This window comes from Molothrus ater, chromosome 20, assembly GCF_012460135.2.
Source record: "Molothrus ater isolate BHLD 08-10-18 breed brown headed cowbird chromosome 20, BPBGC_Mater_1.1, whole genome shotgun sequence".
Lineage (NCBI taxonomy): Eukaryota > Metazoa > Chordata > Aves > Passeriformes > Icteridae > Molothrus > Molothrus ater.
Window position 1 is genome coordinate 4,628,013 of NC_050497.2, and position 23,231 is coordinate 4,651,243.

General features: G+C 46.0%; 1 protein-coding gene across 1 annotated transcript in view; it reads right to left on the reverse strand.

Annotated features, from left to right (window-relative positions):
* BRINP1 (BMP/retinoic acid inducible neural specific 1) overlaps positions 1-23,231 on the reverse strand; it is a 92,986-nt gene that overhangs the window by 11,739 nt on the left and 58,016 nt on the right. Inside the window, exons 3-6 of the mRNA XM_036393827.2 lie at positions 18,036-18,226; positions 10,591-10,760; positions 9,230-9,335; positions 1,611-1,847 (exon numbers count right to left, since the gene is read on the reverse strand). Of these exons, the coding sequence (XP_036249720.1) occupies positions 1,611-1,847; positions 9,230-9,335; positions 10,591-10,760; positions 18,036-18,226 (704 nt within the window). The remainder of the gene's footprint in view (positions 1-1,610; positions 1,848-9,229; positions 9,336-10,590; positions 10,761-18,035; positions 18,227-23,231) is intronic.

Genomic DNA, 23,231 nt, shown 5'->3' on the forward strand with positions numbered 1-23,231 from the left:
GCCCGTCCATGAACCCACAGAAACTCACAGAACACATCTGACCTTGCTAGCTGGTGACCTGCCCCTGGAACTGCCCAGCCCTGTGGCTCCCCAGGGTACCTGGGGGGATCTGGTCAAGGTGGGCATTAACCTTGGGCCATTGACTCCCACCCTGGCTGCTCTGGCTCTTGAGCACCAGGGTGACAGCATGAGTGGGACATAAGGACCTGTGCAGCAGCACAAACACCAGCAGGGGCCACGTGTTGAAGTGTGAAGCAAATCCTCCACAGACCTTTGAGGAAACGTCACAGGCTTGTCACAGACATCTTTTATGGAAAATCCTTCCTCAGGATTTTTCCTTCTGAGAAGCTGAGAGGCCTCAGGAACAAAATGTAACCAATGGTTATCTGCTGCTGTGGAATGCAACAGGTGCATCTGGGATTGGCCTCATGTGGTTGTTTCTCATTAATGGCCAATCACAGCCCAGCTGGCTCGGACTCTCTGTCCAAGCCACAAACCTTTGTTATCATTCTTTCTTTTTCTATTCTTAGCCAGCCTTCTGATGAAATCCTTTCTTCTATTCTTTTAGTATAGTTTTAATATAATATAAAATAATAAATCAGCCTTCTGAAACATGGAGTCAGATCCTCATCTCTTCCCTCATCCTTGGACCCCTGTGAACACAGTCACACAGGCTACTGCATTTCAGCCTTTAAAGGGATTAAGGTGGCATTCAACATGAAGAAAGAAATAAAACTTATGAAGGATTCCTCTTGAATTGAGCTAGATGGTCATTTTCTCACAGTTTTCTTCCTGACATGGAGATCTGGGCAGTTGTGACAATAATCATTAAAGAAAATGTGTCTGAAAGTGGCTGGTGAAGACTGAAAGATGAGAGTCAGCACAAGGACAGGCTCCTGATGAAGTTCTGCTTGGTGCCTCTGTGGTTTCAGGGCAGACAGGCCACTTGCTAAAGGAGATAATTCACTGAAAGTCTTGCTCTTTCCTACCTCAAGCCCTCAGGAGTGTGTATCTTGTGAGTACAACACACCTACTGTGGGTAAACTACTCCCACTACCATCACCAACACCGAACAAACTGCACTGACACCCCCAGCCTCACCTGGGCAGAAAGTGGGAAAGATAAAGGTTCCCAGCAGCAGGGAACATTGCCCTGCAGGACAGAGGAATCATTTTCCCTTCTTCTCCCTGCCTCAAAGGAGGTGTCATCTGGCCTGTGTGCTCTTCTCCCTCTGAATTGCTTTCACCAAAGCAAAATAAAGTATTCATTCAAATCTGAAAAGCAATTTCTGCATCATTCATACTGTGGAATTTTCTCTGTAAAACTATTAAAAGGGAGATTTGGAGATGGTTTGGTCTGAAAAATCAGATTTTTAACCAAACATATACTTCCACAGAAAATATCCCTGTACACATAATTCCATGTGTGGTGTGTGTTCCTGTCTGTGGTGTGTGTTCCTGTCTGGGTAAGACTTTCAAGACTGAGATCCTGAGTTTGGGTTCAAATCTTCTATTTTTTTAGCCAAACTAGAGCATTATACTGAGGGAATAAAAGGTTTTCACCAGGTTGTAACCTGCCACGAATTGAAAAAGCAAGCTTTGGTCAGTTACCTGAATTCTCCAGATCTTTATAGGCTTCTGTCCAGGTCTTGGCCATGTTTGCCAGGGTGTACTCCATGATCTGGATGTCGGTGATGGGGCAGTTGCACTGCGGGAACTCCTCGGAGCACTGGCAGCCACACTGGCTGTCCCTGCAGATGTACTCGCCCTCCCCATTGCACATGATGTAACTCAAGGCAGACTGGACAAACTTCTCTTGCAAATACTGAGGGAAGATGATCTGGAGGCCTGGAGAGAGAACAACAGGGTTATGGAAGGAAAATAAAAGTAAATAAAAAAGTAATTTCAGGCATTTGTTGCTCTTTTCAAAACACGTTTCTTTAACAGTTTGAGAAAGTTATGGTGAAGAATTAAAAGCTGTCATGAATAAGGAAGGAACAGTAGTGATTTAGCTGAGAACAGAGCCCATCTCCTATGGGCAGGAGAAGGGTGACAAGAAACTTCTCCTTCCCCAAAACCCTTTCATCCCATTCCCAGATCCCAGTACAGTACAAGGCCCTGATTGCAAAGCCTCCCTTATTCCCAGGTGTGGTGTTTTTTGTGTCCTGAAACTAAGTGCTAGTTCAGAAGCAGTGAGCATTCTGCTGCTCTGACCTGTTTAGAGAGATTCTAAATGGGTTTAGTTCCACAGAAAAAAAGGGAAATACACACTGAAAGGGAAAATAAGAAGGAACAGAAAACAGAAGAAAGGAAAATACCACAAGAGGGGATTTATAAAAGCCCCTTGCAGAGTTAAGTGCCCAGCTCCCACAGCATAAATACAGGAGTTGGGTACCTGAGCCTTCACAGCTTGCTCCCTGCTAGGAAGGCTACTTGCCAAATCCTATAAAAGTGCAAATGGATTTAGTGCCGATGATTTCAGTGTTGCTTGGCAGACTTACATTAGCAGGGAGATCTATCCCCTTGTCCCTTCCTGCATGGCAAGTGTTTGTGTATGCATCCATCTGTGCAGGCAGCAGTGTAAGTGCCCCTTTGCTCAGGTACCAGAGATGCAATAACAGTTTCAATGTTTGCCCTGTGCACAGTGTGTGTGGTTTTCCATCCCGTCCTCCTCCAGACTCCCTGCAGATCTCCCTGAGGATTCCCAGCTGTTTGCTTCTACCTGGCCAGTGCTGCCTGTCAGCCCCTGTCAGTGTCTGTGGAGCACGAGGCAGGGGACAATAACCCCAAACCTTCCAGGGACCTCTCAGGTTTCTGTGGTTGAGATGACCCCCAAGGTACTAAAGAGTCTCTTTTTTCCCAGCCCCATGACCGAAGAAGAAGTTGAGATTCCTCGGTTCTGCTTTTCAAGGTTGTTTATTTTTCCTTATCTATCACAGTCTTTCTCTGACCTGCTGAGATCTGTCCAGCAGGTCAGGTTGTGGCACAGTCCCTGCCCTCAGGGTGGTGTTAACTTTTTATACTAAGAACTAAGTGTGCTTTATTTACAATAATTTTCTGATACCTATCACCTATGTTAGACAGTCTGTCTCTGCTCTAAACCAATCCAAAAGTGCCACCATCACAGCAGGAGATGAAGGACAAGAAGAAGAAGAAGAAGAAGGACAGGACATGCCCAGATTCCTCCATCTTGCCTCTTGAACCCCCATTCTAAATCCCCAAAATTCTACTTTTTCACCCTGTGACATATTAACTATCATTCTACTCAAACTCTTGTGGCTTGTAACTCCTCACATGAAGTTGGTAATTGTTTCCATGGGCTAAAATCGAAGGCACAGGTGGTTTTGACTCTGTGCCAAGGTCTCTGAGCCCCCTGCCAGGGTCTCAAATCCCCCAGGGCAGCCAGAGGAATGTCCTTGGTCCTGACAGGGACCCCCTTGGAAGAGGGCAGGTCTGGAGTGGCAGTGTGAGGAGTTTGTGGCAGTGCTGAGCTGCGGTGCAATGGAGGCACGCAGGTCAATCCCCCATCTGTTTGTGCTTCTGCTGTGCTGCATTACCAGAGCCATGCCTGACAGCTCACTGGAGTGGAATGAAAATCAGACAATAATTCAGAGGATGAGAGCGTGCAGGAATGGCAAAAAGGGTTGTGACCCCTTTCAGGAGTGCAGGCCCGTCTCTGATGGGTTGTGCTCACCTCAGACAAGAGGAAAACAGCAGGCGGTGACCCTGGGACCCCCATTACCCTTTTGCATTTGGATCCATAGAAGCACCTCAGCCTTAATGAGGTCCCTCTGGAAGAGCAGGTTTGGGGGCTCAGGAGGCTGTGGAGGGCACAGGGAGCCCTGGTTCCCCTGCTGCCCCTGCCCTGGTGGCACCAAGCTGCCCCTCTGCCTGACCCCGCTGGCAGCCTCCAGGCAGGGTGAGCTTGGAGCACCCTCCAGCTGGGAATGTGTTTGTGACACTTGCACAGGGAAGGATTTCCAGCCCAGGGACACTTCTGCATAGATCCTGCTGCCTTTTCTGCATTGCTGTTGTGGACTGGAAGGAGCACACAAAGAGCTGACCAGGACAGCATCCCTGCAAACACCTCAAAACTGGCCTGCAGAGGATCATTATTTTGAGGTGCCTTTGGTCTTTTCTGAGGTGTGTCTCAACAAGAAGCTCAGATTTCTTCCTGCTGTCTTCAGGAAGTCCTGAAGCTCAGCCTCTTCCAGGGATTGTAATGATAGGACAAAGGGGAGTGACTTTAAACTGAAAGAGAGTAGGTTTAGATTTGACATTAGGAAGAAATTCTCCCCTGTGAGGGAGTGAGGCCCTGGTAGAGGTTCCCAGAGCAGCTGTGGCTGCCCCTGGATCCCCCTGGCAGTGCCCAAGGCCAGGCTGGACAGGGTTTGGAGCAGCCTGGGACAGTGGGAGGTGTCCCTGCCCATGGCAGGGGTGGGATGGGATGAGCTTTAAGGTCCCTTCCAATCCCATTCTGGAATTCTATGATTTATCTGAAACAACCACTACAGAGGGATGGTCCCTTGCCAAATCCTCACACTGATATTAGTGACCCACCTGCCAGGATCCCAAACTTTCTTTCAGGGTGGAATGAAAGTGCAGTGCTGTTGGAGAACTGATCCACAAAAGGGACCAGAGAGCCTGAAGGCAGCTGTACTCACTGAGCTTTCAAGCTCACATGAGAGCAGAGCTGGACTTCTTGATGTGCACTGACTCTTCATTCATGGTCCAAGTCCCATGAACACATTTTCCACTCTGCTTCATGGAGGAGCAACCTGCTCTGGCTCTTTGAATATGATCAAATTACCCCAGGCTCTTAAGCTCTCCATAGTTTCTCTTTGAATTTGAACTTGGATAAAGCACAACAAGGTGTTTGGTCCCAGCTACAAATGATCCTGGCTTTGGAGATTTTAATTATTTTTTTTTCTGCGGGGAATAGGGGTGAAAAAAGCAACTGAAGTTTCGAGGAAAGCACCTCCCATTGCAAGGGAGATCCACTGTGCATTCCAGCACATGCAGAGGTGTGAATACCCTGTAATCTCCAAAACACAACATGCTTTAACACTGCAGTGTTTCACATGGATCCTCTCTTTTTGCCCATAAGACTCACGATTTCTGAAAAAAAATAACATTTCCAGGAAAATATCCTCTTGTAAGAAATAATATAATGTTTAAGGGGCAATCAGACTTCTGTACACTTAGCACCAACTCAACAGAACACTGATATAAATACTTAATTTCATCAGAAAAGCAGTTTTGCTGGAACCCACCCGTTGCCTGAAGCATTTGACAGAAGCCCACACTCAGGGCTGTGTTTGCACGAGTGACACCCAAACCCAGCCACTCATGGAGCACCAGTGTGCACACTCCAAACACAACCCCTGACTCTAAACAGGCTGCTGGGATTGCAGGTGACTCACATCCTCCAGCCTGGAATTTCCTTGTGGAAGAAACCAGTGCTTCTGGTTCTGGTTCTGGTTTCTTCCAGAAGAAACCAGAAACTTTACAGCTGAAATTTCTGGTGCTCAACCAGAAATTTCACAGCTGAAATACAGCTGTGCCTCTTTCCACAGAAGTATTTTATATATATATACATGAAAATATTCACAGATTCCTCATCATCCCCAGACAAGGGCATATCAATTTTTTTCATATCAATTATATACATATCAATTTATTCATTTGAATTTTTTTGCTTTAGTTCTGAGCACCTCTGTGATTGGATATCAACAAGAGATTTTACAAGCTCTGTGCCAGCAGCAACACCTCATCCAGATGATCCTGGCATCCTCTCTTTCATGTGTAGCTCTATCCCATGCCCAGGGACTCAATATTGCTGGAATTCAGTGGGTTATGGTTGTCAGGAAAGCACAAGTAGCATCAATCTTTTGAGACCACTGCCCTGGGTGCTTCTGTTGCTACCTGTAAAGCAGGAAAGCTGTAATCCCAAGGAATATAACAGCACCACTGAGCAGCTTGTGCTAGCAGGGAAAGCCCTGCTGCCAGCCACAACCCTAATAAAATAATAAAATATCCCAAACGCTGTGCTGTTCTCTAAGAAAGTTATTTGGATTTATTTATTTATTATTTATTGCAAACATTAAAAAAAAATATATATATATATTCAATCTTTCACTACTGTCTACTGATGAAACAATCTCAAGTCAGCAGCCAAGAAGAAAAGCAATCTAGTCTTAAAAATTGGGATTTTGGACCATCCCCATGGGGAGAATCCCTCAATCCAAGCCAGGGGGCACAAGGAATGGGCTCATCCCCAAGAGCAGCCTCAGGAGCTGATAACAGATGCACAAGGAAAGTTTGCTGCTGACTTGGATATCTTAGTTTTTTAGGGAATTTATTGATCAGAGGAGGAATTCTGCCACTTTGTAAAGCATGAAGTTCCTCTTTAAAAATGAAGGGCAGCACAGATTTGGTATAGGTTTATCTTAGATAACTACAGGCAGAATATGAAGTATCTGACAAGGGAACATGTCCTTAATTCACCCAGAAAAACTATTAGAGATAGATGTTTGGCTTTAGACTGTATATAAAAGGCTTCCTGCATTAAAAGAGGTAAATTTTCCCAGCTCTAAATTAGAGCTATTTGAAACATTTTCCACAGAAGAGTTCTCTGTTGAAAATGCAGTTCCATTGAAGCATTTTGTGAAAGCATGTTGACTCCAAAAGCACTTTTCACTTTCTAAATGTATTTTTTCATACTCCCTCATTTCACTGCAGTGAAAATTTGAAATGTTTTGTGTTGCCATTACTGTTCTTTCCATCTTGGAAAAAGCTTTAATAGTAATTTTAATGTAAATTCTAATGTTATGTTATCATATATGCTATGCAGGTATATAATACATCTCTTTATGTAGTTATAGATGTATAATATATAAGGGTATTTACACATATATGACAATATAATATTAAATATTGAAATTTAATATATTTAATATATTTAATACTATATAAGTGTTGCATACAACAGGCATTATGAATAGTATAATAATATATGACCATATTTGATGTAGAAAATGACCTGATATGCAACATTTCCTGTTTATTGTTGCACAGTTTGGAACAGCATAGAAGGATTGTACCTCACTGAGATAGTGCTATGCTCCAATATTGACATATACTGTCAGTAAGAGTATTGATACAACAAACCATGCCTCTGAAATTTGGAGTTCCTGAAATTCTTCAAAATGTTGCCTTTTTTTTAAGTCAAATTTTCCAATTTCTGGCCAGAGAACACAAATCCCCCTTTCCCAACAGGTTGCTGTAGAGCTGCTGGTACCCTGCCCTGCATCACCACAGGGATCCTGCTCCAGGGAGTGCTGGAAAAAGGGGGACATTCTGTGACAATCACTGTGTATATATATGTATATAGGTACTCCAGAACATGTCATGCATGCTGGGCCCACAAGGATACTGGTTTATAAATTAGTGATTATTTTTTGTCCCAGTAACACCAAGTGCAGCACCAGACACCCTGCACTATCCTCCCCCAAAATCAACCTGCCCAAACCCTACCCAACATGGGTTCATGGAATCATTTAGGTTGGAAAAGACCACCATGAGCACTGAGTCAGCCTTTGGCTAATCACCACCTTGCCAACCAGAGCAGGGCAATCAGTGCCACATTCCACCCTGTCTCTCCTGAAAGGCACAGCTTTGAAAGCCCAAGTCCCAGGGCTGGGCAGCAGCAAGTTCAGACAGAGAAATTCTCCCTGTCACAAAGAAGCTGCTCTTTTATTGAGCCAGGCTGAGAGCTGGAGTGACACAAAGGCAGGAACATGGATTTCTGTCAGCAGCTCATGCTCGGCTGCTAATCAGATCAGAGGAGACTTGGTCACGATCCATTACCTGCTGCAGCCCTGTGACTAATTTGTAATGAGGCCTCTCAGAGCAGAGGAAGGATCCTGGGTAATTATCCCAAGAACCACACTCCAGATTAGGTAGAAAACTCAGGTGGAGCTGTAAAGGTCACTTTGTTCCATTAGGAAGAGCTCCTGCCTTCCTCCCTTCCCTCGCTGTCTCCTTTGCCTGGGTTCAGCCATGGAGCTCCATGAAACCCACGTGTGGTTGGCCCCCAAGGTTCTCTGTCTGCTCCCATCAAAGACCACAGCCTCATCCCCTCTGTCTCCTAATTTTTCCCTCTTCCTCCACCTCCGTCCCCCTCCCTTGGTTTATCTCCTCTCTTGTAGGATCAGATAACCAATAGCAGCCTATTGATTTACCCACTTGTCTGCCTATAACCCGAGCTGCCTGCTGATTTAGCTGCTTCCCCCCTTATCTCATGTGTCATCCTTGGGTTTTCATTACCAGCAGCTATCATCACAGTGTAAAACCCTCTCAAACTGCTTATTGTTAATTAGCTAAGAACCAGAACTCAGTGATTTGGATAATCACTGCCATAGTGAAAACAACCTGCATATTATTTTTAAAGGCAAATAATAACAACAATAATATTATATCCACAACATTACTTGGTAAATGAAACCCAGTTTCTGTGAAACCAAAGATTAAAACAGCACTTGCCAAATTATACTCAAAGCAGAAGATGTAATGTAGCCCATTCATCTGAAAAATTAAAATTTGTGCAAGTACAAGGATTTGAGAAATAAAACCATCTGGGCAAATGAGCAATTAAATCCCACATTTCCTTATTTTGTCAAAAACTTGGGAATAACCTTCATGAATTACATGCCCAGTGAATTTCCTCCTTCTACTGAAGTTGACTTCTTGCTAACCAGCATGTATTTATTTATTAATTCAGCCATGACCTCTATCTGTTGACTTTTGGACTAGCTCCCCATCTGGGACTGAAGCCATGGCTTCTAGCATCCAAATAAAACCTCAGTGACTTTTCCCAAAGATTATGGTCATTAGAGAGCCCCGAAAGCTGATCTGCAAACCTCTTACACAAATCAGCAGTTTGGGAGGGATGGAGAGACGTGGGCAGAATTCTCCTTCTACACTGATGGAAGAGGTCACTTTTTTTTTAATGTTGGTGTGTGTATCATACACAGAAGTCCATCAAAATTCAGCAGCAGAGAGAGACACTTCATTGGGGTCAGCCCTAGCTCTGCTCAGCTGAACCTCGTGTGAAGCTGCAGGGAACTTCCAGACACAGCAGAATCACAGCAAAGAGAAGAGGGGGAAAGGCTCAGAAAAAGGGCACTCCTGTCCCATTTCCACCCCACTCCCTGGTCCCTGGGCCCTACCTTGCAGGTGGAGTTTGCTCTCAGTGCTTTGCAGAAGGACAGAACTCACAGAGTCCAGATTGTCGTAGCTGTTACAGCCCAGGGGGCCGGTCCGAGTTTCTGTTACCTACAGAGGATGCAGAAAAGAGAGAATGTTCCCTTTGACTGCAGCACCACACCTTCCCCAGGCTTTTTAAATCTTTTAATTCAAGGACTCCTTGTCACGGGCTGGTATAAGCCAAAACACATCCTCCCTAATTGGGGAAAAATGCCCCACCCTGCAAGACACTGCTAATGTTTGGTGCACTCTCAAGCTGAAAAATCAGAAGGAATTGCGGCTGCTTTCTTTAGGGTACCTCAGGTTATTCTGGGCTTGGCAATGGGATCCTGCAGACTGATGTTTCTCACAGAGGATCTCCACTGGAGAACATCAGAAGCCTGTAGAGGAATTATTCCCTGGCTTCTCTTATTGGAAAGCAAGAAACAGAGATGGATTGCCAGCCCACAGTGGTGCCTGGTGCTCCCACAACAGATGTGAACAGCAGCCCTGTGCTGAGGATGGATGGAGGCACAGATGACCTGCAGTGCTGTTGCTGTTGGTTTCCTGCCCTCCTGGAATTCACCACGGGTGATTATCTGCTGTCACTGTTTCAATATCTCAATACAATTTCCCATCCAGAAGGGAACAGCCTCAGCCATGAGACAGCACAGAACAATAACGAGAGCTGAAACCTTTCAGAAATGGCTAACAATGACGACTCCATCCACATCACCTTCCCTGGAGTGAACTCAGCAACAATAAAATCCCTGCCCAGTGTAGGATGATTGCTTTCAGAGAAGGCAGCCTTTGCAGAGCCATTTTCCCTGTTTTGTATTCTCTGAGCAGCTTCCCTTCCTTCCTGCTGCAACCCCCAAGCTGTCTCTTAGTCCGTTTCATTCCAGAAACCTCAGCAATGCCACGCTGAGTTTTTCACCATTTCTTGTAAATTCAGCTGAGAGATGTTTTGCAGCCTTACACCCCCAGGAGACAAACACTCCTAGGTGGCACAGGGCTGTTCATTTCACAGACCTGCCTTTCCCTTCCAACCTCCATCACTGATCTGGGTCCTCTGTCCCTCTCTCCCTTCCAGAAGTCACTGTCACATTTAGTGAAAGCCTCCTGTCCTACACAATCACCACACTGAATGCTCACCTCTTTCCAGACATTGGTGACCCTGGGGAAATCAATTCTTCAATTGAATAAGAGCCAACAACCTAACCCTGGGAATAAAACAACTTGTGCTCAAAGAAGACACCAGACTGGCAAAGCCCTGCCCCAAATCCCTAGAGAATCCATACAAGGCAGACAATCTTTTCCTTCTTCCTAAGGCAGGATGTGGTACCTTGATTGCTCCTGTAGAGATCTGGATCTCATGGAGTCTCCTCATGGTGCCATCACGATCTACAAAGTAGGAGGAGGCGAGCTGGTGCAAAGCTTCAACGCTCTGGGTGGCGTTTCCTGACTTTCTGTCGAGGCGGCTTTTGTCCATGTACATGGTCAAGGCCTCCTCTCCTGCAGCAGAGAGAAAAGGAGATTTCAGGCTGCAAGCAGGGAGAAAATGGTGTCATCTACTGCACCTAAAGAAGGAAAAGTCCCACACCTAGAGCACTCTTGGAGGAATCCACCCTTCCTCACCAGCATCATAGGAGGACATAGAGAAACCTCCTCCTCTATTCAGACAGCAAGGCCGAGTCCACCAGACAAGAAAGCAGCTCCACTGAATTGAGTAGACAACATTTTGGACATTTTTTAACCAGCAGAGCTTTGCCACAAAGGATTCAGCCCATCTGTCCCACCTGAAGCACGTTCTCCCTGTAGGCAGTGCCTCTAGAATGATGCACACCTGAGAGGAGAAGATCTCACTTTGTGCAAGTCTCTGTCTGACCTGACTTCTGGAGGGGATGGATGATGACTGCAAGCAGAACACAGTGTGCAGGTAGGTACAGTGGACAAACAAACGTTACTTGGACCTCTTCAGCTCCCAGTGGCATTGCAAAAGGGGAGAGGAAAGGGGATGAGTAAAGAGAATTAATCAGAGGAAAAGCAAATAAAGTTACTTTGAACTAACCACCCTTGCTGCCTTCTTTCCTCTCCCAGAGTCTCATCCAGGGAATATAAGTAAAGAGTGAAAATACCATACAAGATAAGGGACAAAAGCAGGTGATTTTGAAATTGTAAGCTCAGAGAATCTGGGAGAGAAGCAGTTAAGAACTGATAAACATCAGCAGAGACCTGAATGTAACAAAACAGGTCTGAAAAGGACATGCAGCTGAGAAGGACGATTTACCTAATAATTCAATTTGTGCTGGGTGAGACACATTAAAATCCAGTCCATTCTTAACAAAAGGCTGGCATTGTGAGAAGTCTTAAAAGGTGGAATGCCATCCTGCATCCTTAACATGTGAAACATGGATTTTAATAAATGAAGAGAAGACACAATTAGGGGAGGAATGTGCCATTTCTACATAACTCTCTTAATGAGAAGAACGGTGCTTGTTCTGATTTGATAGATGAACCACTGATGAATACACTGCCTCTGGCAGTGATAGCATGGTCCAAAAAATATGTACCACTGCTTTCAAGGCCAAAAAATATTTCACTTTTCATCATCTTTGCATATTTTTTTACGAGAACAAGGACTTACTTTTCTTTAAAATTCTTACAAGGTAAAACAATTTGATTCATCCAAATTATTTCTTTTATTTCATATATGAAAAAATAACCCCAAATCCCAGTAAGCCCTCCCTCTCACTTTCCCTGGAAATTTTCCAGCTTTTATCTGAAAGCCAAATGCCTGAAAACAAACCAAAAATATTCTGGTGGAAAATCAAAATATTTTTATTAGATTTCAGTTTTTCAAGCAATAGTTGTGTTGAGTATTCAGCCTTTGGCTTTGAGATGAAAAATTCACTTTTTTTTTTTCTTTTTTTGTGGAAAGAAGGTACTTTTCATCAAAATAATTGATCAGTTGAAATCTTTTAATTAGTTTTGCAGGACCTAAGTGGAGAAGTTAGGCATGTAAAACTTTGTCTTTAATATTTTGTTTAAAATAACAGACTAGCCTTCGACTACTATCAAAGCTGTGGTGGCAACAATGATGGCATTGTTACCTCTTACAAAAGCACTTTCCCTGGAAAATGACCAGCTTTGATTTCCTTTATCACCATTACCATTTTCATGTGTTGAGCTTGTGAGGAGACCTTGGCAGGGATCAAGGCTCTGCCACATCAGGCTCTGTCCACACAAACAAAGTCAATCCATCTTCCAGAGGATTGAACCCCCTGGATCTGATGAGACACAACAGGTGAACACAGCAAACAGCCAGCGAGGCACAGGGGATAAATAAAATGTCTGTGATTAATGTGAGGAGCAGTGGTCACTGCACTGACCACTCAATGCATTTTTGAGTTTCGTCCCTTTGTGTTTTTCAGGGGGATTTGAAGGAATTTTGTCATTTTTATGAAGCAACTCGTTTGCCGCTGAAGAGGCTGGATCAGTGGGAAAGTGTATTTTGAGCCAGAAGTTCTGGATCTCTCATGTAACAAAAGCATTTCACTGCAAGGAGATGCAGCAGAGAGAAATGAGAAATGTTGTTTCGCCACCATTTTGTGAGGCTGTGGCAGGAGAAGGAAGATCTGGGATAATTCTCCCCTCAGCAGTGATGCACAGCCATCAACTCTTCATCAATTGCACCAATAACTGGGGAAAAAAACAACTTTCCTGGGAAAAAAACATGCTTTATATTAACAGCCAAGGCACAAAAATCAGGATTTTTTCATTCCAGCCTGGCTCATTTTCACTAGAGGAATGCTGAGGCTGGAATCCTTGGCCAGGGGGCAGGCAGGAAGCCTGGGTGGAATCACATCAGGCAGCAGCACTGCTGTCACATCACCAGCAGATCTCCTCTTGGATTTGGTCCCTACACAACATGAACCAGGCACGGAGAAGGAGAAGGAGAAGGAGAAGGAGAAGGAGAAGGAGAAGGAGAAGGAGAAGGAGAAGGAGAAGGAGAAGGAGAAGGAGAAGGAGAAGGAGAAGGAGAAGGAGAAGGAGAAGGAGAAGGAGAAGAGAAGAGAAGAATCTGTTCTCTGGAGCAGTGAGGATTAGTGATTTCCCTACAAAAGTTGTCATTTTTTTCCTCCAAAGGAAGAAAACAGAGAAGTCCATGAGTGATGATGCTTTTTCCTGAAGGAGCAGTGCTGTCCCTAGGACTGAGGGGTGCTGAGCAGGGACACTGCTGCTGGAAACCTATTCTGTGCAGCTCTGTGCAGAGCTGGAAAAGCACAGCATCCCCATGGAGGGGTCACATGGGAAAGCAACTCTTGGATCAAGAGAGGTTAACAGAATTTTCCTGCATTATTAAGTCTTAATTTCTCCTTTAATTAAGTGAATGATATGTTCAAAGTTGTTTTTCCTTGAGGGATTTTCCTGAAAATTGGCTCTCAGCTCTGTGTGCTCCATCCCAGAGCATGGATGCCCTCAAAGTGACCCTTCACCAGTGCCTTTGTCACAAGCAGGCTGGAGCAGAGCTGGGTTTTCACTGGCTGCCCTGCAGGTTTGAAAGGCACCAGAGCTGTTCCTCCTGTGTCCAGGTGTGAAAACTGCAGCGTTCAGGTGCTGCTCCATGTCCCACCCTCCTGGGGGCTGAGCAGCAGCTGGCATTTCAAAGCCAGCCCATTTCCTGTGTGTTTGTCACTCTCTGCCACCTCCTGAGACACCAGGCTGAGCCACAAACAGCCATAACCCAGGGCAGAACTGCCTGCAGCTCTGCTGGAGAGACACCAGCTCCTGGGAGAGCCAGGTCATGGCTGCTTTAATGTCCCAGAGCTCTTGTTTAGCCCCCAGACTGAGATTGGAACGTGTCCTCCGTGCATAATGCATGCCCAGCTCCGTCTGCATTTTCCCTGCCATTGCCAAGATAAATCCTCGTTTTCTCCCCACCATGCTCAGGGCTGGTGGGGTGTTTAGTGCTCCCCTCCAACACCAGTTCTCATTATGAGTCTCTGCATATTTAAAGTTGTTGTGTTGTAAAATCAGGGGAAGAAACAAGCCCCTGTGAATAATTTACAACCTCAGCCAGGCAAAATTAAAAATATATTTTACCATCAAAGGTCTTTCTTATTTTGAATTTTCATGGATGTGAGTGGCAAGAAAAAGAGGAATGTCAATGGGAAAAAAGTAAACCAGCAAAAAAGAAGATATAAAAATCTCTACTTGGCTGTCTTGGGCTCTGTAAAACACGGTCTTGAAAAGTGAATTCCTCAATAAAAAGCAGTTATCTTACCTAGACTTCATTAAGGCCTGAAGAAAGCAGTCACTTATGCTCTTCAATGCTTGGAAACCTCCTTTGTCTCACATCTCTTGCTGATGGAATGGACTTGTTTGGGTGCCTGGACTGGAAGAGCAGCCCAAGGATCTTTGAAGGACATCACCACACCAGAGGCCACTGGACTTCTGGGGAACTGTGCCAATTTAGCTACCTACCTAATTTGTGCATGAATCATATGCTCACATCTAATCTCATCCCAGTGTCTGCACAATGCTCTGGGAACAGACAGATGGCCAGAAATTCCTCAAAGTTCACTACAAACACAGCAATGTGGCAAGGCTGGAGGTGAGGCACATTAGAAAAAGCAACAACAACAAATTTTGAAGTAAAATTGAGCCTTTACCACTGCAGAATCCTTCTCACAGGTAGTTGTTCTTGGAAGAAAAGCATTTAAATGAAAGAAAGGCACACCCCAAAGGGGGAAGAGAGCCATGAAAATAATAGAGAGGAAAAAAGAACCAGGAGTAAACATCAATAGGAGCTGCTGATTTTCACCCTCTCAAATGCTCCTGAAGCACCACCAGCAGCGCCTGCTCAGGAGTTCATGGCCCTACAGGGCTCTCTCTGATGTCATCCCTGACACATTCTGTGCACACACAGACCTCTCTGCAGCCCTTGCATACACATTTTGAATTTTACTGAACTGCTGTTTTTCCAGAAGTCTGCTCCATGTTAATGCATTCAGCCTTCCGGCCATCTCTTCCCCTCTGTTCACGCTCCCTGCCCAACTCCTTGAACTCCCTTTTCCTGGAGCTCTTTAAAATTCCTCCAGTTCCAGCAAGAAAGGATGTTTTTCCCCCACCCCTGCATTTGTTTTCATCCTGTGAAAACGAGGGATGAGCAGGTTCTGTTGTGAAGCTGAGGGCAGTGGTGCAGGGCTGGCAGGACAGTGGCCCAGCTGAGGGATGGGTTTCTCCTGACACACACAGGGTCAGAGCAGCACAGGGGCAGCTCCCACCTCACACTCTGAATTCATTGGCAAAGGCTCTTTGGGAGGGTGTGATGGAGTTCACAGGGGTCTGAGGATGAGGGAAGAGATGAGGATCTGACTCCATGTTTCAGAAGGCTGATTTATTATTTTATGATATATATTATACTAAAACTATACTAAAAGAATAGAAGAAAGGATTTCATCACAAGGCTAGCTAAGAATAGAAGAGAAAAAGAATGATAAAAAAAGCTTCTGTCTCAGACAGAGAGTCCAAGCCAGCTGACTGTGATTGGCCATTAATTAGAAACAACCACATGAGACCAATCCCAGATGCACCTGTTGCATTCCACAGCAGCAGATAACCATTGGTTACATTTTGTTCCTGAGGTCTCTCAGCTTCTTAGGAGGAAAACTCCTAAGGAAAGGATTTTCATAAAAGATGTCTGTGACAGGAGGGGGAGCTGCAGCCTGGCCTGTGCCCCCACTGCTTTCAGAGTCACAGGGTGGTTCAGACTGGAAAGGACCACACTGGGGTATTTGGTCCAGCCTCCCTGCTCTACAGGGTCATCCCAGAGCACATGGCACAGGACTGCATCCAGCTGGTTCTGGAATTTCTTCTGTGAGGAGACTCCACACCCTCTCTGGGCAATTTGTTCCAATGTTCCCAAGAAATTCTTCCTCACGTTCAGTTGGAACTTCCAGGGTATCACTTTCTGCCTGTTCCTTTTGTCCTTGTGGCTGGCACCACCAAGATGAGCCTGATCCATGCTCAAGGCACCCCCCTTTAGATAATTATTAATGAGGTGTCCACTCAGTCATCTCTTCTGGAGACTGAATAGCCCAGCTCCCTCTGCTTTTCCTCACAACAGGGAAAACCAGCCTGTCACCCTGGGTTTTTTAAGATTTTCTAAGCCTTCTGATGTTGACATTCTTGCAATGAACTTTCTCACGCACTTTCTGTAAATAACTTATTGTTTTGCATTCTTTTATGGAGGAGGAGAAATTTGATGGGCTGTTGGTTTGTCCAGTGTCATTGGAGAGGTGGCACTGTCACCCTCCAACCCACTGTCACTTTTGGAAATCTATAAACGTTGGAGTCAGAAATTAAATTTCCCTCTTTTTTACCTCAGAGAGTCCAGTGTCCGCGTTATTTCATGTCCTGGAGCAACAGATGCCCTGCTCCCCTCACCTCTGCCACAGCCCCTGCTCTGCCAAACTGGACACACTTCCAGCACTGCCCAGTGCCTTCACCACCCTGCTGTGTTGTGATTTCATGGTTAACCCCAAAACCTCAGATCCCTCCCCTGATAATTCCCTCCCATGTGTGTCAGTCACCTCTCCTTTCCCCTCCCAGCACTGTCTGTCAGTCCTGGCATTCCAGAAGGGCCTCGAGTGATTGGCAGATCCAAAGGATGCCCTCCTACCCCTAGGGGGCATTGGGCCATCCAGGTGTCCTTTGTCCCTTTGTCCCTCCCCTCCTGTCCCTGCTTGGGGCCTCCCTGCCCCTTCCCTGCCCCTCTCCCCGGGGTTAAAGGAGCAGCAGCCACGGGCTCAGGGAGTTCTGTTGGAGCTGGTGCTGCATTCAGAGGCCTGAGGGCCACAATAAAGCTCTGGATCCAAACCCTCCATCAGAACCGACTCCTTTCCTTCAGCATCGCCTTAAAGCTTCTCCACAGAGGGAAACCTGAGGAGCAGCCCCTGTTATGGGGGGAAGCTCCATCCCAGCACCACCAGAGCTCCTGCAGGCCTGGACTTGTCCGCACGTGCCCAGCTGCAGCATCCAGGCAGGCAAAAGTGTCTGTGGGTGAAACACCACACACCCAGCCAGCCAAAAGTGTCTGTGGGGTGAAACACCACACACCCAGCCAGGCAAAAGTGTCTGTGGGTGAAACACCACACACCCAGCCAGGCAAAAGTGTCTGTGGGGTGAAACACCACACACCCAGCAGCCAAAAGTGTCTGTGGGGTGAAACACCACACACCCAGCAGCCAAAAGTGTCTGTGGGTGAAACACCACACACCCAGCCGGCCTAAAGTGTCTGTGGGGTGAAACACCACACACCCAGCCGGCCAAAAGTGTCTGTGGGTGAAACACCACACACCCAGCCAGGCAAAAGTGTCTGTGGGTGAAACACCACACACCCAGCCAGCCAAAAGTGTCTGTGGGGTGAAACACCACACACCCAGCCAGCCAAGAGTGTCTGTGGGGTGAAACACCACACACCCAGCAGCCAAAAGTGTCTGTGGGGTGAAAGACCACACACCCAGCCGGCCAAAAGTGTCTGTGGGTGAAACACCACACACCAGCCGGCCTAAAGTGCCTGTGGGGTGAAACACGACACACCCAGCCAGCCAAAAGTGTCTGTGGGGTGAAACACCACACACCCAGCCAGCCAAAAGTGTCTGTGGGGTGAAACACCACTATTTGGTTCAGGAGCAAGGGCCAGACAAGCTCAGCCAGGTCCCATCCAGCTATATTGGTAAATATTCCAATACCACCCCCAGAGCCAGCCCAGGTGCCACCTACCTCCCAGGGTGGCAGAGATGAGGAGGTGGGTGCCGTACTTTTTGATGATGGTGTCAATGAACTGCTGCGTGGTGGGTCTCCTGCCCAGCAGGCGGATGCTCCTCTGGAACTCGGGCATCAGGGGCAGCGGGTTGTGGAGCAGGTCCCTCCTCTCGATGGCTGTGTTCCTCACCTTCCAACGGGCAAACTCCCTGTGCCACAACACAGGAAAACACAACAGGGGTGAGGCTTCCAGTCTGGAGGGGCAGGGGGAGTCAGCAGGGGTAGGAGAGGAGGATGGAGAAGGGGCCAGTGCTGTTGGACACCCCCCATGTGGATTCACACATGAGGTCACGAGGCTGGACAGAGGGGATGGGGAGGAGAAGAGGAAAAGTGAGACATTACTGCACAATAACCATATGCTACAAGGATCAGGCTGGTGAGGAGGCGCCCTTGGAGACATCAGAGGTGTCTGTCAGAGAGCTGGACTGCCCTAAAATAAAAGCAAGCTGGTTCCTTCACCTTCCCACACTTTGGGGTCTTTCATTTCTCCATAAAGCAGCAAAGTCTGGTCTCTGTCAGCAAATGGTCTCAACCACAGATCTAGCCCAAACTGATCATTGCCAAATCTCTAATGCCCACAAGCCTTCCTAGCACGCTTTTGCAAAGCAAAGCTGAAGAAAATACATTTTCTCCAAACATCTTCATCTTTCAGCACCGTAAGTATGGCAAAAGAGAATTTTGGAAAACAATTTTTGAGATAAACAATGTAAAAGGATGGATTCAGATACAAGCAGAGTCCAGGATGAAAGTGGAGGTTTTGTTCATGTTTTAGGAAAAAAAACCTAAAGTGATTCTCAAATCCATGCTTTTAAACTGAGAGCAACTGGGAAAAAATAAAGTTAATGTTTGCAAAAGCAGTTCTTTATTGCAGGTATCCATTTTAAAACAACACAGAGGGAAATGCCTAGAGAAAAGCTTGCACACCTGCAATCTAAAAATCAGGCCTCTGAAACATCACCAGCTGAGCACCTGAAAAATGAGAAACCTATTAATGTCTTTCAAAAAATATTGAGCAAAGCCTTCCTTAAAGGAGAGGATATTATTTATACCCATTCTCCTACAATGCACCTGCTCTATCTTCAGCTATCTCCCAGATCATCAGCTCACAGGCTCCTCTGTCACTTTTAATCCACCCATTCCTGTAACTTGGGTTTAAACAAATATTTTATTTAAATTGTAGGTGTTGTGGTTTAATCCCAGCTGGCAGCTCAGCCCCACAGAGCCACTCACTCCTCCTAGAGAGGAGGAGAGTCAGCAGGGTGAAAGTGAGAGAACTCATGACTTGAGATAAACGGTTCAGCAGATAAAGCAAAAGCTGCACAGGTAATCAAAGCCAATCAAGGAGTTCATTCCCCATTGCCCATCCCAGTCTGGAGTTCAGCCATCTCCAGGGCTCAATCAGAGTGACTGGGGAAGATAAACTAACTCACACTGCACATGCCCCTTTCCTCCTCCTTCCTCAGCCCTACAAGCTGAGCAGGATGTCCTGTGGTGTGGGATATCCCTGGGGTCAGCTGGGGTCAGCTGTCCAGGCTTTGTCCCCTCACAGTTCCTTGTGCATCCCAACCTCATCCCCGGTGGGGTGGGATGAGAGGCAGCAGAGCCCTGACCTGTGTAAACTCTGCTCAGCAGCACACCTGTGCTATCAGCACTGTTCCCAGCAAAATCCAAAGCACAGCCCCATACCAACCTCTATGGAAAAAAAATTTAACTTTATCCCAGCGTTACAGAAGAAATTTAATAACAGTGTTCTCTGGGAATAATCTTGTTTTGCATTAGTGTGGCTCAGCAGTAGCAGCTAAAGCAGAAAGAAATTTACTCAAAGAGTAAACTTTGAGAAAATTAGTGCTGCTAACAAGGAATGAGCTGAATTCAGCAGAAACAAGTGGAATGAAGATGAGGCCCAAGGAGACTCTTCCAAGAGAATGAAGTCACTTCAGAAGAAGGCCAGCCCCAGTAAAAACAATAAGAAGTTAAGGTACCACTGGTCAGAATTAAGGATTTGGGGTTGGATTTGAGGATTGGGTGACCAGATGGCACAGGTATGATTCTGAGGCATGAACTGGGCCAGGGTCCCCTCTGCAGGCAGCCAGCTCACACTGTAACCCAGCAAAGACTAACTGGAAACCTTCTCAGGCAGACTTGGCACTCCCAGCAGGATCCTGGGTTAAAATCTGTCACTGTGGCTAGTTTGGAGTAATCCATAACACCCAGTCCAAAGCAGGAACGACAACCCCTGGCCCTGAGGCAGCACTTCCCATCAGGGAGTGTCCTCCCAGCACACCAACCCCACCTGGCTGGCAGAGACCCTGACACACAGGCACATTCAGAGACTCAGCTGCAAAGCCAGGAGCACAAACCAGATGTTTTCTGCCCAAGTTGATTCTATACTCAGTCCACTCTGCGTGTGTTGGGTTATTTGACTTAATGTAATTATGCAGGTATTTATTTTGATTGTGCCCCTTCACAACACTCCACGCTGCCTGACAGCAGTTACATTCATCAAAATAGCAAAGTGCCAGATATTTACATCAAAATATCTCCTTACACCTGAGCTAATGCTCCCTCTGTAGTTCTTTGCTTTCACAAGCCAAGTGAAAATGCCAAAACAAAACACACCTCCTACTACATTACAAGAGTCATTAGTGCCAAACCTTGCAATCTGAAGAAACATCCATCCTTCCTAGAAAAACCTCAGTCAAAAGGCAAAAACCCCCTTCATACAACGAGTTCTTAACACAAGGAGTGATGAAACAGATCATTTGCTCACAGGTTGTCTGCAGATAACAAATACATCACCAATGCATTCCCTTCATGGAGCAGAGGGTGTTCTCTGCTGTCCCAGAATTGTGTAGAAGTTGATTTTAATGATAGATAAAACTTTAAAGGAAAGACAAAGTTTCTCTCTGACACCACCAATCATCCCAGATTAGAGTTCTAATCCCAGACCTTGAAATCCCCTTTGAGGAAGGAATGGCCCCTTCAGCAGTTGCACTTGATGGGAAGAGGCAGAGCTGGATGCTCAAAGACAGGCAAGTTTTATAATAAATAAATAGACACACCCGTGTTCCATCAGAAAGATCACAACTAGCAAGCATGGGAAGAATGCCACCTGTGCTTCCTCTCCAAAGAGACAATCATTGCTTCCTGTAAAACTCAAGCACACATTCAGATTCCTGCTCCCTGCAGTATCCATAAAGTCAGGAGGGACCAGAGCACCCCAGAGCCAGCACGTTTTCAGACAGGGCTGAGGGAATGTTCCATGTTCCCAATAGAGTTCAGAGAGTTTGGTTTTGCTGCTTGCAATAGATAATTTAGCAACAAAGAGTTGACATGTGCAGCTGGTCAGGTATTGATCCCTGTTCTCCTTCAGGGAAGCTGTGGCTGCCCCTGGATCCCTGGAAGTGTCCATGGACAGGGCTTGGAGCAGCCTGGGACAGTGGAAGGTGTCCCTGCCATGGCAGGGGGTGGAATGGGATGAGCTTTAAGGTCCCTTCTGACTCAAAGCACTCCAGGATTCCATGGTATATCAGCACCCAGAGCCTGGGAGTGCCTCCATTCAGGGCAGACTGGGGAGTGATGGGCAATGAAGGCAGGAAAGGAGAATGACATTTGGATAAACAATGTGTCCAAAGGAAAAGTGGGGTCATTTCTTACATCAGGTCCAACATCACCCTTTGACACCTCTGGCAGGAGACAAAAGCAGGAGTTTAAAGGGAATCACTGTCACATCTCCAGCCTTTCCTGCTGCCAAGGGACAATCGCAGCCCCATTCTTGCAGTAGAAGAACCCTGAGCAGAATCCACCTCTAAAGCATGACACTGAAGGAGCCTTTTCCACCCAACTGTTATTGATGCCATCCCTCCCCAGGGCTCCCTGCTCCCAGGGCACATCAGCAGGTGAAAGCCCAGTTCTGCTCTGCTCTCCCTGTGCTTGGATGTGTGGCTTTCCCAGCTGACAAGAAAAGCTGAGCAAATATGTTATGATGAATAATTTATGCAACTAAGTTAGATGTTTATCTTCTGCTCATAGAATATCCATGAACCAGTTGCAATTCCCTCTAAGTTATGCATTATTTGAATTTACTTAGTGGCATTTTTCAAGCTTTTTTTATAGGTTTTACATAGCATTTGGCTGTTTTATTTCTTTGTGTGCTGTTGATTCATTGGGATTGGAAACAAAGGAAGGGAACACCAGTAGGGTCATCTGCTCCAACTTCAGTAGTCAAACAAATGATATGGCCTTGTTAAGCTTCCTTTTTAATGTCCAAAAAATACATTTTAAACTTGGCTCACTGAATTCCAATATTTTACATGGAAAGCAAACTTCTAATTCCAGCAATCTTCCATGCAACCTACAGAAGCCTCTGCTGCAAGATGCACCTGAGGCCAAGATTATGGTACAGTTTTGGAAAATAGACTTAACATTAATAGATATGGCTACTGAAATAATTTAGAATTATTGAGGTCATAAAAAAAAATTATATTTGCAGGGAACAGCATAGATCTGGCCTTAGGGAATGTTCCAGCCTGAAACTCCTGAAGTCTCTGAAGAAACACCTCCAAGAACAGGTTTTCTATTAGCTTTCAACTCTAGATTTAATTGCATTTTCTGCAGAAGCAGAAAATCAACCAAAATGAATTCTGAGTGCTGGGTTAGGTAAGCAATACTCTTGTCTGTTTGTCACCACTGGTTCCTTCCACCTGTGGCTCTTGGGAGGATTTACCAAGGCCTTGCATTTGTGGATAATGTGTGGAAAAGGTGCTGAAACCTTTCCTCACAGAACCATCCTGGGCTGCCTTTCACTCCTCTCTGAGCCACCAGCGGCACCACCTGGGACACAGAGCTGAGGCCTCTACAGCCCCTGAGGCATTTTAAAAAGAGAAATATTGCCCTGTGCATCACTTGTTTTCCAGGTGAAGAAGTTGCAAAGACTGGACTGGGATTAGGGGGCACACCATGGTACAGCTGGGATTGGTATAGCTGGGATCAGTACAGAGTCTTCTGACCCTCAGGGGAAATCCCAAGCAAAGACCTGAATTTCTGCCAGCAGGGGAGCTTTGAATGGCTTTGGAAAGAGGAGAAACCTCTCAGCAAGGAGGAGAAGGGTCGGTATCCCTGAGGGAGATGGGATAAGAGAAACTCTGACCCAAG